At 39.0% G+C, this 18732-nt stretch overlaps 1 protein-coding gene across 4 annotated transcripts in view; it reads left to right on the forward strand.

Annotated features, from left to right (window-relative positions):
• Positions 1-18732, forward strand: part of BICC1 (BicC family RNA binding protein 1) — a 326417-nt gene that overhangs the window by 288230 nt on the left and 19455 nt on the right. For 3 of the 4 annotated variants that reach the window (XM_074374043.1, XM_074374040.1, XM_074374042.1), the window contains exons 8-16: positions 17-264; positions 2455-2586; positions 4682-4868; positions 6682-6843; positions 7446-7642; positions 7782-7914; positions 8452-8608; positions 15824-15989; positions 18686-18725. In XM_074374043.1, the coding sequence (XP_074230144.1) occupies positions 17-264; positions 2455-2586; positions 4682-4868; positions 6682-6843; positions 7446-7642; positions 7782-7914; positions 8452-8608; positions 15824-15989; positions 18686-18725 (1422 nt within the window). The remainder of the gene's footprint in view (positions 1-16; positions 265-2454; positions 2587-4681; positions 4869-6681; positions 6844-7445; positions 7643-7781; positions 7915-8451; positions 8609-15823; positions 15990-18685; positions 18726-18732) is intronic. The other variant, XM_074374041.1, reaches the window with a different exon arrangement.

An 18732-nucleotide genomic window follows, 5' to 3' on the forward strand; every position in this document is an offset into this window, starting at 1 on the left:
CCTTCCTCCTAGGAAGGAACTGCCATGCTGTTGGAACATCTTGCTGGGAGCTTGGCATCCGCCATCCCCGTGAGCACACAGCTAGATATTGCAGCTCAACATCATCTCTTTATGATGGGTCGAAATGGAAGCAACATCAAACATATCATGCAGAGAACGGGTGCTCAGATCCACTTTCCTGATCCCAGTAATCCACAAAAGAAATCCACCGTCTACCTCCAGGGCACCATTGAGTCTGTCTGTCTTGCAAGGCAATATCTCATGGTAGGTTTACTGAAATTAATGTTACACTGTACCCAGAGAGGTAAAAAAAAAAAAAAAAGATATGTTGCTGCACATATTGTACCAGTGTGGTATTTATAGAAGCACTTTGGAATCCTGGTCAAATAAGGAAGTGTCTTGGTAAAAGGAAATAAAAGAATAAGGTATATAGTGCCTCACAGACTTAATTTCATTAGCTAGGTGAGTAATTTCCTTGCAGTCTTTGTTTTTTTAAACTTAGACTAAACATGGAAGAGGTTACAGTGAAAGAATTGGCTGTATTTTGTGAAAGGTGATTATTTTTATCTGATGTATTAGTTTGCTTTGATAAAGAAAGTCTTCTGTTTAAACAGAAAAGTTAAAAAATACATTAAAAATTTTTTAAATTTTTTATTGACGTATAGTCAGTTTACGATGTGTTAATTTCTGGTGTACAGCATAATGCGTCTGTTTTATACCTTTTGAAAATACATTTAAAATTTTACCCTCAAAGACATAAATTTTGGTAGCATGAAACTTTGAATATTTCATAAATCTCTGAAACAATTTAAAAAATGCTATTTAAGCCATGAATTTGAGTGTCGTGCATTGAAGAAAAATAGCAGTTATATAATGTACTACTGCTTCCAACTTATAATTTGCAATTTTTCTTTCCTTCCTATATTCATTTAAAAACTCAGTGTGTAGGTTGATATATAGTAACAAAATGGACTGACATACTCTGGACTCACAAGTTTTCTTATTATAAACACCATTGTATTCTCCTGTTCAAGTTAGACCTTTAGTGACATTTGAATCCGTAAGCTTCAGGTGTGACCTTTGCTTTTATTAACTTACAGAATTAGTTTTTGAGAAACTTAAAGAAAATCCAAATTTGTATTGTTGATCCAATTCTTCTGACAGACGACAATCTGTTATAATCAATAAAGGTTATAATACACTAATTTTAAGAAATTAATTTTGTGCATGATTTTTTGTAGCCAAGCTGAGTTAGGCTATTTTTAATATGCTACTAATTAGATAGCGTTTTTGTATCCAAAGATTATTATGATTATTCTTCACATTTTTTTGCACTGTTCAAGTTCTTTAGATCTTATTCTGAGCTCAGTGAACTTTCAAGCATTCTGTGCAGTAATGAGTTCATATTCATACTTTGATAATACCAGCCAAAATATGGGTGTGCAGTGAGATGCAGTATTATTATTGCACAATCTTGAAAGACGTGAGGAAAGGGTAAATTAAAAGGCTTTAACTTATGTTTTAAATGCCATCACTTTTTTTTTATAGCAATGTCCTTACAAACATCACTTATCCAGAGGAGAAACGGAACACAGTGATTTCATTTTAGTTCTAGTATGTTTGATGGTGACTTCTGAGACTTAACATGCAGACCCGTCAGTCAGTGGGCCAGCACTGAGTATCCTGTGCATCAAAAAAAAAATGTATGGGTTGTGGTTCCTATACTTAGTAGATGAGGGGACAGAAAGAAAGCATCAGAGATAAAAAAAAACAGTGCTGAACTCTGTGGTGCTAAAAAGTGAGATAGTTTAAAGAAGGGATAATGGTAGCAGTTTACTCCAGGAAGGAGGTAAGGTTTGAGCTGCATCAGAAAAGAGGTACCCCAATACTTTCGATAAGTAAAGACCCCGATGGACAGCATTTCTTTAAAAGATAGTCAAGAGGGTGGTCTAGTCTGGAGGAAGGGGCGGATGTGTACACATGTAGGCCCATGATTGCACAAGCAAAGCTGGGCTGAGATGTGGAGATTTTAAAATGCTGACACATGTTTAGATTCCATTCAGGAGGCGATAAAAAGCCACTGCTGCGAGTCTTTGAGCCAGGGCACAGTATTGGTACCCTTGATGTGGTTGAGAAACTAGTTTCTGGCATTACTAACAAAACCAAAGTCAGAGAGTGGAGGAATTTTCCAAGGTGGAGAGTAGGTTAAAAGTTCAGAGCCAGAAACAGAAACATAAGATGTGTATTTTTGTCATCCAAAAAATAGTTTCCACCCCTCAACATTATTTCCACACCAGCATTCTAAGCTGTGTGAAGGTATGTAACTTAGCTTTAATATTTTGGCTTACTTCTTAATCCATAAGATACTGCATTCTTTGTAGGCATGTTACATTATTGGATGTTTAAATGAGTAACCTTTTAACCTCCCACACTTTCTCTCATGATGTTTCCTAGGGTTGTCTTCCTCTTGTGCTGATGTTTGATATGAAGGAAGAAATTGAAGTCGATCCACAGTTCATTGCTCAGTTGATGGAGCAGCTCGATGTCTTCATCAGTATTAAACCAAAGCCAAAACAGCCGAGCAAGGTGGGTTCAGAGTCTGGACCCAAAGAGAACCGCATATCATATCACATTCTGTATAGTTTTATTTTCATTTAAGTGTGTATTTGCCTATACATGAAACTAAATATTCTATATAATATCCATCATTATGTGTTATACTTAGTTATTTTATATAGATACAGATTTGTAACAACATTCATTATGATCATTTTATCTATGTGTTGGTTTTTGGAGTCCATTTGTGACTATTTTTATTATATATGAGAAGGAAAGAGAAAACTTTTTTTATTAACTTGCCATCTGGTAACTTGAAGGTTTACTAAGCTGCCAGAGAGTTGATAAGGCTAAGTAAACGTTACGTTCTGTGTGTCAGTATACATGTACATACCCGATGCAGTTCAGCAAATACCTAGGTACTTACTGTTTGTGAGCCGCTGGGAGATTCAAAGATTAGGTGCCGATTCTCCTTCATAAATATTTTACATAATGACATGTCCCCAGTTCAGCCTTCTTGGAATTTCTCCTCTAAGATGTTGCAAAATTTCATTAATTACATGTACTGCCCAAATTTAATGGGATAATTATGATGATATCAAGTACTAGTGAACATGTGAGGAAAGAGGAATGTTCCTACTTTGAATCGTGTACATTGGCACAGCCACTTTGAAGAGCCATTTGTAACCATCTGATCATGCTGGAAAAGCGGACGGGCTTCCCACCCGCCCCCAGCAGTTCTGCTTCTAGTTAGACATGCTGATGAAGCTTTGTATCAGAAATCAAAGGACAAGGACGGTGTTAAAAAAAAAAAAAAAGAAAAGAAAAGCAAGTTGTGGAATAACATGTACTACATGATAACATTCATGTATACATTTTATTATAGTTGGTAAAACACCAAACAATTGTAACTCCCATTTTTTAAATTTCTAAACTGTGAATTTTATCATAGCTGCCTATGGTATACATGTAAGATGCATTACTGTATACAATTTTGTATATGTGTAAATAATGTGGTGTTTGGTGGCCAACTTAAGAAAAGCAAACACGCCTTCCTCAGAAGAAAACCATAAAGGAAAAAATAGGATTGCTTCTAAATGAACTTGACATACTGAGTTGCACGTTAGAGAATAGGATACTAATTTTATGAACCGTGGAGCTTTACGCTTGACTAATCTGCGCTGACTGGAGTCACTGTAGGTACCAGGACTGAAGGATACAGACAGAAGGGACCTCTGAGGACTTGGGCATGTAGAGATGCACAGGCATAGGAAGATTTCTAGATTTGAGTGAGAAGTGAGCCGGGGTCAGGGGAGAACAGGTTGTGAGAGCTCTGAGAGCTTGAGTGGCCCCAGGGCCGTGTGATGCTGCCTCGCTGGCCCTGAGGCTGACCACTGCCCTCACTGCTTTCTCAGCCACACGTTTTCTTCATTGTTCATTGGAGGCTTTCCCCCTTGGGTGCACATTTTCAGTTCTGCAGATGGGTCCATTGAGGAAAAAAAAATGATTTATTGTCTGGAAATGAATTTTACCACAAGCTTTGCCACAGATCTGTCATCGAGAAATAGTGGCACCTCAGGGTCCGTTAGTTAACTAGTAGACTGTAAATGTCAAATGTGACTGTTACTGTGCAGTCTATATATGGTGACAAGTTGGATTTGTTTTGGAAAGACGAGGTGCAGGGGGAGGGGAGCTTTCGTGTAAAAGCAAGAGGATGTGAACGAGAAAAAAAAGAATGGGCTGAGGGACGGCCCCAAGTTGCAGCCCTCTGACTGCCCCTCCACAGCTGCGCCGTGACCGTGGGCAGCGAGGCCCTGAACCTCACTGAACAGGAATAAGAATTCCCACCCCATAAGGGTTTGGCAGGAATTGAAATATATGTGCAGCTTCCATCAGTGCCTGGCACACAGGCCACACCCAGCAAATGGTGACTAACATTTCATGGCCTTACCAAAAGGACTGAGCTTCAGAAATAAGGGGTTAGAATTTGCAGTTGATTTTAAAGCAGCATTAATCCAGTGCCTGAGTGGAATTCTTATTACCATATTCATTTCTCATCCTCCTCCCCAGTTCATTGTGGACTACTTGCATGTCACTTTTTCTTTCTCATTATGTGTTTTCATAGTCTGTGATTGTGAAAAGTGTTGAGCGAAATGCCTTAAATATGTATGAAGCAAGGAAATGTCTCCTCGGACTTGAAAGCAGTGGGGTTACCATAGCAACCAGTCCGTCCCCAGCATCGTGCCCTGCCGGCCTGGCATGTCCCAGCCTGGATATCTTAGCTTCAGCAGGCCTCGGACTCACTGGACTAGGTATAAAATTTATTATTATAGCCTTTCTTAGTCACTGGGGGATTGCATATCCAGTTCCCTTTCTTTCTGTCATTAGAGGCTACATTTTAAAGGCAATACTTCTCCCTCTTCAGGCTCTTAAGATCAGGTGAAAAGCAACAAAACTCGAATCAATCCATTTTGATTTTTTTTGTTAGACTCTATGGATTTCTGTTAACCAGATTCTTTTTATTTCAGCATAAATAATCAAGGTCTGGCTGTTTTATTTTCAGTGGCTGTGTTTGTTCTTCTAAATTAAGAATGCCATTGAGAGTGAAATGAGCAGACTGACTGTAATTTATGTGTTTGTTCTCCCTTGCATTTGCAATATTGCCATCAGTCCCTAGAGATAAAGATTATCCAGTGTGCTTTTCAAAAAGTAATTGCAAATCTGCAAGAGAGGTGGGGAGAAGGGGAGGTGAAAGCAGGCAGGACCCCCACTCCCACAGGCGAGGCCTGCCTTGCCCAGCCACAAAGGAAATCTAGCCTGTGGCCACCAAGGGAAGCAGACGGACCTGTATTTATATCTAAGGCGAAGAAGAGAAAGATGAAAGGACAGCAGGATCTCGGTGCTTTAGTTCCTTGAGAGAGTAGATGTGTGTTGCCTCATTTACAGATTCCCATCTTGCGGGCTGAAGCTCACTGCTATATTACCGTTATGCTGGGTTCACTACTTTCTTGCACATTATATTTAAAGTTAATGTAACAACCCTCACAAATCATTCTGCCTCATTCAGTGTTGATTTGAGACAGAAAAAAAATATACTTTCAGCAGGCTTTAAATTTTTTAATAGCTATTCTTGCTTTTAGAAAGTGTAATACGGTTATACTATGATTAGGATTCCAAATAGCCCTGCCCAGACACCATTACAGGTAAAGTCAGATTCCTACCCCACCTTGGCCCCTAATCTCCTACAGTTGAGGAGATCTGAAGAGTCGTAGTAACACTGCAATGCATGTGAGTTGGGAAATTGCCAGTCAGGCGACTTAGCAGGAACTGAGTTCCTCCTGCACTAGAGAGGAAAAAAGTGGACAAAAGATCAGAGTGACTTAATTTTTAAAAATGTTTTCATGACTGTCCCTATCCTGTAATACTTAATGCTCTAAGTATTCCCGGAAACTTATTATACAGATTCACTCTTCAGAACATATTTGAAATGCCTAAAGGGAAATTTCATTACTAAATCAAACATTTAATCCTTAAAAGAAGCAAAAACCCCCAAATACTATTTTCCTGAGAAAAGTTTTCATATGCGTTGGGATGGACCACAAAGAAGTCATGGATGTGTTTTGACATCCACACGAAAACGTTTCCAGGTAGGCTAGCCCGTCTGCAAATGGACAGAAGGAAGCCATCCCACCGCAGGCAGACATCCCCTATCCACAGCTAATTGTAAGTGGTTTGAAAAGAGGTTGTTTGGAAGCTGGTGACAAGTGAGTTATGCAGATAAATAAAAATGGGTTTCCACTGGAGCAGAGCTGTGCTCATCCTGGCAGTCGAAGTGAGTCCAGAGCTGCAGGGGGGTGCTCAGTGACTGGGCTGCTGTCCTGGTCCGGGCACACCTGTCTTCCATTTCCAGATCACCATCTACTTCTGGATAAGCTGGGTCCTGTGCTGGAGTTGTGCACATGCAGTGTTTCATGTGAATATTTGAAAGAAGGTAGTCTATCACTCATATGTTATATTTAGAAAATATCAGATTATGTGTGTGTGATTTTAAATGGCAATATTGGTGCCATCTGTATTTTAAAATTTTAAATTTATGTGTATTGACTTCACATTCATTCATTACAGGTCTTTTGGGACCCACCACCTTGTCTCTAAACACTTCGACTTCTCCGAACTCACTCTTGAATGCTCTCAATAGCTCAGTCAGTCCTTTGCAAAGTCCGAGTTCTGGCACCCCCAGCCCCACATTGTGGGCACCCCCACTTGCGAATACTTCAAGTGCCACAGGTCAGTATCATTTAAGTATAACCAAAGGCGTGTATCCTTAGACATGATCAGTTTTTAAATGAAATTTATGAGTGGTTCTGTTTCCTCAGGGAAAAATTATGGTTCAAAGCATACTGTAGCCAGACAGATTCCCCAGTGTGTAAATTAGCTAAAATGAAGCATAGCAAAGAAGTGAGTTTTTTCATAAAAGTAGTATGTAATCTTCCAATGTGACAAGCAGATCAGGAATAAGAGCATGATGTGCAGGGGGCAGTGGCAAAGGCACGGAAGGGTCACTGACCCGGCAGTGAGGAAATGCAGGTTCTAGTTTGACAGATTTGCTTGGTAGCCACATGCACATGCTGAGTCCAGCTAGTGTCCTCCTCTGCACAGTGAAGAGCTTGGATTAAATATTCTCTAAAGTGTTCTTCCATTTTCATAATTTTTGTGTTTTTATAGTAATGTGTTAAACCTGTTAACAGAGGTATCAAAATTGAATTCTCTTCTGAATGTGCAGCAACAAAAATGACATTTTTTGTTGTCATTACTGAAAATGATAAAATAATACGTGTTGATTCTGAATTTTTTTCCTGTCTAATATTTGCCTTCATGCAATGTTGTAGGTTTTTCTGCTATACCACACCTTATGATTCCATCTACTGCCCAAGCCACATTAACCAATATTTTGTTGTCTGGAGTGCCCACCTTCGGGCACACAGCTCCATCTCCGCCTCCTGGCTTGACGCCTGTTGATGTCCATATCAACAGTATGCAGACAGAAAGCAAAAAAATCTCTGCTTCTTTAAATGGACACGCACAGGTAATGCCCTTCAGCTAGAATCATGTGATCAGTGCTGTTTGTGAGGGATAAGCCACAGGTGACACATTTAAGCTTTCACTGAAATGAATTTTAGAATTATGACCATATCTGTATGTTATTTTTTCTATTATTATTTCAGTCTCCAAATATAAAATATGGTGCAATATCCACCTCGCCGCTTGGAGAAAAAGTGCTTAGTGCGAATCATGGTGATCCTTCCAGACCAACAACTGGATCTGAGCAGGTGTCTCCCAAATCAAATCCTGCAGAAGGTACCTTTCCTTCTGCTCTGCATTTTGGATAAAGGGGATTGTAGAAAGTCTGTGCAGTGATTTTAAGTTGGTTTTGCTAACTGGTCATAATTCATCCTGCCTCTAGTATGCAGAAAGACATTATCTTGAATAAAATTCCAAAGAGCATGGTGATAAACTGAAAAGGACTTTTCCACAGAAAGAATCACTTTCCCATTACATTGGACTCCCTCAATTAAAGTGAATGTAATTGTGTAGCAGGAAAGCATCAGTTTACTCTGTGTGTGTGTGTGTGTGTGTGTGTATAATTTTTTCCAAGTAGAGTATTTCTTTTTATAACTCCTTCATCCCCTAAGAGTCTTTCAAAAATATGAGCATCTTTTCTTCAAAGTTCATCTTGAGATTTTGAGACAGCCTGAATTTAAGATGTCTTCTCTGCAGCTGAAAATTGTTACATTTATGTCTCTATAGTGTTGGATTCTGATTTGTTTCCACTGCAGGTGATTGTTGATTTTAAGGTGATGATCGGATTTTACTTTTTTCTCTCCTCCTCTGCAGGTTGTAATGATGCTTTTGTTGAAGTCGGCATGCCTCGAAGTCCTTCTCATTCTGGAAATGCTGGTGACTTGAAACAGATGATGGGTCCCTCCAAAGTTTCCTGTGCTAAGAGGCAAACAGTAGAACTATTGCAAGGCACGAAAAACTCACATTTGCAGTATGTATTTTAATCTTAAAGGCCCTTGACCCTTTGATAGAAAGTGTATAATAGGCTGGAGTTGTTTTAAACTCAATAGTTCATGCTCTTTAGTTCAAGTGAGTTTGATTTTATCTGAGTTTTTTCATTTCTCTTTATAATTACCCTTTCTTTTTCCTTTTAAGCTTTTTAAATTAAGAAATAATACCTGGTAAATTTCACCACTGCTATAAAACAAAATTCAACTGAGTAAATTTAAAGATCAAATTGGCTTTATTTAACGATTCATGCATCAGCAGCCATCCTATTTAGCAAATAGAAAGGAGCTCCAAAGAGCTGCAGGAAAGATTTTTAAAAGCAGAAGGAGGGTGGGACAAAGGATTCATAAACAAAAGAAAGGTTTATTTCAGACAAGGTCACCTTCCTTTGGGAGAAGGCACTGATCAGTCAGGTGGATTACCTCACTAGTGCTGGCCAAGAAATTCTAGATAGGGCTGGTTAAGATTACATTCCTAGGAGAGGCTGAAACTGGTTAGGTCAGGAATAAAGTCTTGGTTTGCTGACAAGGGGTTTAGCACAAGTGACTCCATTTTGGGACTGTTGTGTCCAATTCTCTCCTTTTGATCAGACTCAGCCTGAGCAAGAGATGTGAAAATTTTGAGGCGTTAGTCCCACTCTCAGGATTCTGTAGTTCTTACAGCTTTTACTTATTCTCTATGTGACATTCACAGGTCATGATTTTTTGTTGTTGTTGCATCTCTGTGGTATTCAGAGGTCATGACTTCAGGCTCACAATTGTTTGCTCAGTCATTTTCTTCATTTCTTTTCTGGCATTTAGCTGTTAGGGAGATCATTTGCTTGGTGGTTAGTGGCTGTGAACGTGCATTTAAAACTTTTGAGAGAATGCAATGCACCAGGGAGATCATTATGACTATCTGTGGTCCCCCAGACTCAAACCAACCAAAATTAAATAAGTTAAAGCCCTTGCTGAAAGAGTCATTTTTTTTAAGCCAAATGGCTTTTGCTCAGTGACCTTATGTAACTGGCTTGTAGCTTCCCCAGAAGTGTTATTCCAGGTGCAGCAAGGGGTGTTGGCCGCAGCACAGACACTTCCTTGCTCAGCTAAAAGACAGTCAGAGGCTATCCCATTGTCAAGAACAACGCTGGTCAGAGAGTCTAAGGATGTTTGTTGGGCGTCTGTTATCTTAGTAGTAGATTCTACAGTATTTTCAAGAGTTAAGGAGAGGTTCCTGATAATGGTTGACATAAATTTACTCATAACCATGGGGGTAGGGCTCGGCCATGGAATGTGAATCCTGAATCATGAAAGCCTCTTGGTAAATCTTTTCTAAATCGACAGTGTAAATTCAGGGGAAGTTGCTCAGTGAAGTGTCTCAGTTTGATCGTAAATAATTAGGGGCACAGTTAGAAGACCTAAGAGACATTGCCCAGTTAATGCGCACGCCATCTAGGCATCCATATCCCAGGGAGAACGATAGCCACCACAGACAGAGATAAATGCTGTCAGGGCACAAACTACTTCCACTGAAGTGGCTCTGTTCGGGGCTTCATTCGCAGGGGCTGTTGCATTTGCCCACTCAAGCTACTAGTTTGTTAAGTGTTCAGTGCCTTTAGAAAGTAAATCTAACGAAATAAGTTCTAAATGCCAGAGGTTACCCCCTCTTAGCAGTGGCCTTGGGATACAGGTGACGGTATTATCTTTCCAGTACAATTCTGAGTAAATGAAAGAAAAGGAGAAGTATAAAGTCTCGTTTAAAGTATAAAGTCTCGATCTCGGGTCTTGGGAGGAAGCAGTCTACCTCAGTCACTTCTCTCACTAGTCAGCTTGAGTCTTCGGTCTCCGGCTGGTGTGCAGGACTGGATGTCGGGTGGAGGCGTCTTCAGCTGTGAGATGTGTGCCTAGGGTCCTGTAGTTTAGCTGCCATCCGGGTAGTGAAGATGATCTGACATAGTGCCTTCCAAGGAGACTCAAACACTTCTTCTTGTGATAATGTAAGATAATAAAATGCCTTTGTGAAGAGATGAAGTGAGGGGAATGACGTAGGCATTGCGACGTCGTGTTAGGCTTCTACTGACCTGGTGGTACGTCAGAAGGAGTATCGTCTGCTCCAGGTGGTCCTAGATCGTTGAGCCATGATGGTGTTCATGGCTGGGGATCCCAGGATGGAGTGGAGGGAGATGGCCACTTCACCACACTTCTCAGAGAAGTGCACTGTTTAAAACTTACGGCTTGCTTATTTCTGGAACTTTTTATTCAATATTTTCAGACCGAGGTTGATTGTGAGTAACTGGAACCATGGAAAGTAAAACCGCAGATAAAGGAGGACTACTGGATTTAATTTACTTATTTTATATGAGCATTTAATTTGTTAAGCCATTTAAATAGAGGTTTTTTACAAATTAATTTTGGCAGTAACATCTGAAGGTGGAAAATACCATACATCTGCAACACATATGTAGGCACACATAAATAGTCTCAAACAGAGACCTTTTGGATTTCATTTTTAAATCACTGCCATGAATCAGGTACAATAATACAGAATTCATTAGTTATGAAAGAAGTTGGATTTAAGTTGTTTTTCTGGTAGATGGAGTAAGTTAAGTTTACCTACTCAGATGGTTAAAGCATTTGTGGGGAAGCCACTTAAAAGATTTTTTATCTACCTTTGTTTCAATGACTGTTTCCCTTTTGTTTACCTTCTGATAAGAATTACCTCCCTGAAGTTTGTAGAATATTTACATCTCGGAGGTACAGGGAAAGAACGCAAGTTTCTCCAAGGACTTTGGTTTCCTAAGGGTAGAATTTCTACAATGCTTATAAGCCTTTTGGGATAAATAGGGGAGGTCTGAGGATTGGAAAAAGGCGTAGGTGGATTTTGAACTACCTCTAGAGCTGTATTTCTAGTTTTGCAAAGATTTGTGAGATACAGTTGCTCTGAATTCCTTAAAGAATTGGGTTGCAACCTAAACAACATCATAGTTTGATCCACCCATCCAACTACATTATTCTTAATTTGCTTTAAAAAAATTATATATATATATATATATATATATATAAAATCAGGGAGAAGATTTCTAAGATGAAAATCAGAAGATTTCTAAGATGGAAATCAAAAGATTTCTAAGATGGAAATCAAAAGATTTCTAAGATGGAAATCAAAAGATTTCTGTGTTTTAGTAAATCCCTTTCACAAAGGCTTAAGAGGGTTTTTCTTTCCCTCTGAGTTTTTGACTTAAGGGAAGAGGCCTAAAAAGAATTCCTATCAGGCTCTGAATATAAGCTTCCAATTTCTGACCAACTTCTGACTAGAGGGCTACTTTAAAAAATTCTTTTAACCTAGTGTACAGTAGGGACAAACAGTAAATGTTTCTGGCGGTAGTGAACAACCTCATGGATTTCAGAGGTGCTCCCCAAGAGGGTGCAAAAGATATTTTATTTTCCTCTCTTTATTGGGCTCTACAGACAGAGCCCCAGGAGCGCTGACTCTGGTAAGAATTCTCACCTTTAACCAGCTCCTGCCAGTTTTCCTGGATGCCATATGCAGACCCCAAGTGGGGTTTAAGGAAGTGGATGTAGCTCAGTATTGGCCAGAATTTGGCAGTTTTTCATTAATTTTAATTTAGTTTCCCTTAGCTATTTAGGAGAATAATGTAGCAGTTTACCAGAAAATTCCTCAGAGTCTCAACAACTCTGGGAGGGTCCCATAGAGGGGCTCTCCCTTTGACAGTAGATACGAGGGTCTATAAGACCACTAATTTGGCAGACTTCTGTTTAGTCTTGAAGTCTCTTCAGAGTGGAGACATTTGAGACAGGATTACTAGAACAAGTGCTCAAACAAAGGAGGGTAGAGGGGAGCAGGAGGAGTCACATCAGTCTCATAGTCCCTTGTTTAGGTACCTCTGGTGTCTTTAATTTTTCATTAGCCTTTTTGCAATGAATCTTTCAATGAATCTGTTTTGGAATTTTGAAGCCGTTTGGAGGCGTCTGCATGCCAATTAAAATAGGTGTCCCATTCTGTTTGATTTAGGAGCCCTTGCTTTTAAGTACAACTTCTTAAATAATGTTATCTATTTGGAATGTTCTTCATAATGGCCATTGTAATTCTGTGTTGTCTTTAGTAAGACTTGGCCATTTTTGTAGATATCTGTAGCTTCCAGGATCATAGTTCTTAGACATAAAACAAACAGGTGTACTGGCAGATAGCACACTTAACTCTTCGGGTTTTAAGAATCCCATTTTTTTTAGCCAAGCTATTTGTGGCTTGGAGCCAGGTTAATACCTAAGAAGGATGTGCCACAGGTTTTGGGATTCTGTGGTGTTTTACAAAGTGAACCTTGTTGCAAAGAAATCTTTTTGACGTTGGTGGGTGACCTAGTGTCAATCTAACCTGCTCTGTGGCCTAACACAGGAGCCTTTGTGTTAGGCGGCTAGTGCTTTAACAGCTTTTTAAGTGTGCCACCTGCACTCACCAATTTTTGAAGCCTTTTGGCTTCTGACATTCCTGTTAGCAATAGCCTTTATCTACACAAAACAAGACAAACAAATGTGTACACTTCATCAGTAACCAAGAGATGCTGTGTCCTGGCCCAGAAAAGGCCCTTTGTATACCGCCAACAATTCCCAGCATGGAACATTGGCCTGGGAAAGGACTGAACCAGAAGTCCTCAACAAATGGGAACTAACAGTTCCCACATGGGTCTTGGGACAGAATCAAAGCCTGGGTTTTCCACCAATTAAATGAGAATCGTGGTCTGAAATAAAGGCTAGGGGCTTGGGCTCCAGGCAGAATTGTCTGCCAGCTCAAGCTGACCTGCCCTGTACTGGAAAGCCAGTTAGATTGGGAGCTCCCTGCAAAGAAAGCAGAGCTCAGAACCAAGAGGAGATTACCTACAGCCCTCAGACACAGTGAGAGAGACAGAGAACTCGAAAGGGTTTGCGGGTGCCACACCTGTGTTTCTCATTTGTCCCCAAAGCTGTTGAAATCTCCTGCAGTCCTATCACTGCCACTTAATGAGTTAAAAAACAAAATCCAACTGAGTAAATTTAAAGATCAAGTTTTCTTTATTCAGCAATTCCTGAATCAGACAGCATCCCATCTACAAAGTAGAAAGAAAATTTGAAGAGCTGTAGAAAAAGAAAGATTTTTAAAGGCAGAAAGAAGGAGGGACAAGGAAGTCAAAGAAAGGATTATGTCAGTCAGTCGGTCAAGGCAGGGATCTATCAGTCAGCTTACCTCCCTAGTGTTGGCCAGGAACGTCCAGACTGACTGGCTGAGGTTGTATCGCTAGGAGAGGCGGAAACCGCAGTCAGGTTAGGGATAGTCTTAGTTTGCTGACTTGGATCTTAGAGCAAGTGACTCCACTTGGGGCCTGTTGTCTCTTTTTCAGTACCTTTAAGTCTTCTCTATCGTTTATGTCTGGGTCTTCTAAACCATCTATATGCCTCTGAGACTTTAACATTCTCTCTGCTTTTCAGGAATCAGCAGGGCAATTTTTACTCTCTGATTTTTGCTATTAGAAATTTTCCTGCTGTGAATTCACCTTCATTTAGCTTTGAGTTTCTAAGCTAAACTATGGCTCCCTTGTTCCAAGGTAGTTAATTGTTCACCTTTGTAATAAATACTTGGCAGTATCATGATTTTAATTACTACAACTTACAGTAAGTATAAATACTTAGGTTAACTATAACTGTCTCTTGCCATGGCACCGTTACAGATGTGTTACCCTTACTCTATTTTCTTTTTCCATTTATTTTATTTTCTCAAATAGGCAGTCTATTCACGTTTTTTAAAAAAGCAAAACAATGGAATGCTTCTACATTGAAAGGTTTTGCTCCCTAGCACCTCCATCCACCCAGTTTCCTCTATTTTCTTACCTGTCTGCACAGAATAGAGTATCTTTAGGCAAATATAGCATATATATTATTTCCTTTTTCTCAATAAAATGTTTGTTTTTATAAACTCTGGTTAATTACCATTGTCTTCATTTTGTCCAAATCTGTTTTATCTGTGTTTTTATTTACATGGTACTAATACCCCAAATTAACATTATTTAGTATAGGTCAGAGAAATGATTTTATTTTCTCTCTATATTGATGCATTTAAAGTACATAGCTGTTACTTGCATCATTAAATGTGATCCCTGAGTGTTTTCTGACTTTTTATTTCTTATCTGCATTAAGCTGCAGTTTCCAGAATGGTCTCCCTGCCTCCAATCTCTTATTGGCTTGATCAGTCCTTTATTTTGTTCTAGTAATTTCTGTCACATTCTGGCTTTAAAACCACCAGTGATCTGCCTTACATGCTTCCTTTTCTTTGCTTATGCTATTCCCGCTGAGTTGCTCTTCTCTTGGCCTTTTGCACTGGTGAGCCTGAAGGTGTCCTTTAAATTCCAGTTCCCATACCTGTGTGAAGCCTCTGAACTTTTGTCAAAGTCCATTGCTCCTCCTCTTGTATTCCAACAGCCCTTTCTAAATTCCTCTGAATTCCCCTGGCACAAGTGAGTAGTGAATGATAAAAAGAAGAACGCACGAAAACATCAGCTCTTTGACTAATACCGTTTCTTATTTCTGATTTACTTGAGCTTACTGTGCAGTTGGATTTGAACTTGAGATGCACGTACAGGGCATTATCAAGTCTTGTAGCTCAGATAAGTGTCCCCCATTTTAAGAAGCACTTTCATGCTCTTCCCCTGCACCCTGGACAGATGGTAAAGGATATTTATTTATCTGCTACTTTTATCATCACAGACTTATTAGCAATGTCATGTATGTTTCACACAGATGGACTGGACCATCTGCACGCCTTCAGATTAACTTAGTCTGCTTACGTCAGTGATATCTCCTTGATGTATACAAATTAAAAATCTTGTCTGTATGTCTATTTCATATATACCAACTACAGTATATCGTTATATTTAATATGTGTGAAAAAATATCATGAATAGTTTCAGCACCAGCTCTGGGGTCAGAAAATCTGGGTTCAAATCCCAGCTCTACCATTCACCAGAGATGTGACCTTAGACAAGGTACTTCCCTCATCAGAAAAATAGGGATGGTAATACTGCCTTCCTCATAGTAGTGCCGTGAGGATTAAATGAGGTAATACCTGTAAATGGTTGACAGCGGTAAAAGTACATAGTAAATGTGGCACCTAGAAACATTGGGTCCATTTGTATGGAACAGTGGAGCATTCAATTCCAAACTCTCTTTCACAGCAGCACTGACAGGTTGCTCTCAGATCCTGAACTGAGTGCAGCAGAAAGCCCTCTGGCTGACAAGAAGGCTCCAGGGAGTGAGCGCGCTGCAGAGAGGGCTGCAGCCGCCCAGCAAAACAATGAAAGGGCCCGCCTGGCCCCACGGCCATCATATGTCAATATGCAGGTAATGATAAAAATAAAAAGAAATGGGTAAGTCATCCAAATGTAGGGTGCGTGGGTGAGGGAACAGGGAGTTCAGTGAGTCTTAAGCAGCAGAACAGAAGTTAAGTTTTCCTTCTGCATGCTGGCCAAAATTAAATTTAACTTTATATGCACTAGTTAGGAATTGGTTTTGGTATAAACATTAAAAATGAAGTGCAGGATTTAGTTTAAGTGAGAATTCTTTAAAATATAGTATTAAAGATGACATAAAATGGTCTATATCACTATGTCTTATGCAAATGACACTTTTCATCTGTTAAAAAGAATTTAGATGAATGTGAGAGCTGTTATTTCTCAGCATTATTGCCTCATGTCATAGTCATAGTCTTGGATAAATAGATGTAATATCCTTCTGTCTGTGAAATGGAGATAATAACTTTGTTTGGTGTCCTTAGTCATTATAAAAATAACTAATGTGAGGCTTTAGTTTTCCAAAAGTAGATGCTAAATATGATTGATGATTATGTTGGTTCACAGATTTTTATGATTATTTTACACTTTCTTCTGCCAGGATTTTCTCTGTATCCATTTTCAAAATACTAGGTTAAGTACTCAAAGCAGACTATTGATCATGAAATTCAGAATTCTGATCTTTATATCGATTGCAATATGAAAAATAAGGATTTTGTGCTTTTAGAGATGCCTATAAACTTTTTAGTATCGGAATCACTGGGTAGACTTACCTACTTTATTAAGGGATTTATCATCCTTATCCTCCACCTCCAAAAAAGGGAAAACTTTTCACAATATCCTGCAAACAAAGACACTGTCACAGGTATATCCAAGAAATTAATTCATGGAACTAAATTGTACTTCTATAATGCCAGTGAACACTACAGTACAATCCTACTTGTCTGTTTTTTAAATCCTTTGCATCTGAACATTTTCATGAGTTTTTAGAAGAATGTTTTTATAAAAGCCATGGCCTTTATAAAGTACAAAGTTAAAAAAAGACATTTATTACATTTTCTCTGGTGGGTTTATTTTCAGTTAATATAAATTAAAATTCTCTTATAATCTAAGAAGTATCAAATCCCTTTGTGATCCCTTTATGGTTTTTGTGCATTTTGTGATTTTCATCTTTTCCATCAGGCTTAAGCCTACAGTGAACCATTTTCATGGTCCTTTCTTTTAGGATGGATATGAATATTCTTGGTGATAGTGTTTCAACTTAAATAGATGTATTTATGCCATTAGTGAAGAGCTGACTCTTAAAAAATCACTAAGAAATCAATGATAGTCACTGAGCATTGACAGGGAGGAAGATGGAAGACTTCCCTGATTCCTTCAGCTAGAAATGATCTCTGTCTCCTGATTGTTCTTGGAGTTCTGTATCTCCAGCTCTCTTTTCACATGTTTCTCACTTTCTAATTTATTTTGCAGTGATTTCTTTCACCCATTCCTGCTAAGACTCTACATGCTTCGAGGCTATAGATTATTCAGTTCATTGTTGTCTTCTTCCACAAAGTGCAGCACAGTCCCTTTAACCAAAAGGCACTCGATAAATATTTATTGAACAAGTGAATTTAGAATCTCCCCACAACTTGCCCTTATACATTAGTCATGAAAAGCTGATTTTAACTCCCGGAGCCATTTTTGACCTACGATTTCAAAAAACATCAAACCGTGTTATCTAAAAATCTGACCTTCCCAGTTTACTGGCATGTTCTTTCTGGTTTGTCGGGATCAGCCCGTTTACTTTTTATGATTTTGGACCAATCATTTGTAGCACGGTTTACTCTCAGAAGTGCCCTGTTTCAGACCATAAATTATATGGACACCCTACATATGATGGCATAGTCCTCCTGGGAGGAAGGTCCAAAGAGTTCTTGCCAACTGGTTCTTGACCCTCCTGGTAGACCCTTGAGACATTCTTGAATTGAGTCTAAGGTAGTTTCTAAATTGGGTAGTTGAGAACACTGCGTTAGCATTTGAGATGTAGCTATTGTATCTGGTCTGCTTTCTTCAAAACAACCTACCTTGGTCCCTACATAGCCCTGACTGTCACAGCCACTCTTTCAGTGTGAACGGGAAGAACAAATGGTGTCATCCTAGTCCTATGCAACAAAAGATAACTAGGTTTTATTTTTTTCTTTAGGTTAATTTTTTTAAATTTAGGTTTAATTTTAATGTGTTTTAAAAGCTAGACATTTACCATTTGTGTCATTTCAACAGCAAAGACAATGCTGATTAGGCTAAATAATCTCCTGGGTTGTCTTGACATCATGCCACCTTAGGCCATGCTTTACCTAAATGAAGAGGGGACTTGGAGAAACAAAGGAGGCTGACAGAGAACCTGAAAGCGTTTTGATAATGCATTGTTTTGAAATGTAGCATAACTATCATTAGGCTGTGCCCTATACTTTAGCATATGTTGGTCCTGGTGTGTTAAATATTCATAGTAAATAGGATTTTTTTTTCCTTTTGAAGGAAAATTTCTAACTCTTATCACTGTCATGACAAAGTCAGAAGTAATAATTTATTATTCTAGTTAATTAGTTTTGAAAGGATGTTCAAGTTTATCAGACAGTCTGGATTACTGTCACATTAGCATGTGTCCCTGGCAGATTCATGGGCTGTAGTCAAAATCTTTGTTCCCTAATCATGGGGAAGACATTAAGATAGACTGGCAATAAAGATACTTTCTCTGATTTTCAGGCATTTGACTATGAACAAAAGAAGCTATTAGCAACCAAAGGTATGTG

The sequence above is a fragment of the Camelus bactrianus genome, chromosome 11 (assembly GCF_048773025.1).
Source record: "Camelus bactrianus isolate YW-2024 breed Bactrian camel chromosome 11, ASM4877302v1, whole genome shotgun sequence".
In the NCBI taxonomy this organism is placed as follows: Eukaryota; Metazoa; Chordata; class Mammalia; order Artiodactyla; family Camelidae; genus Camelus; species Camelus bactrianus.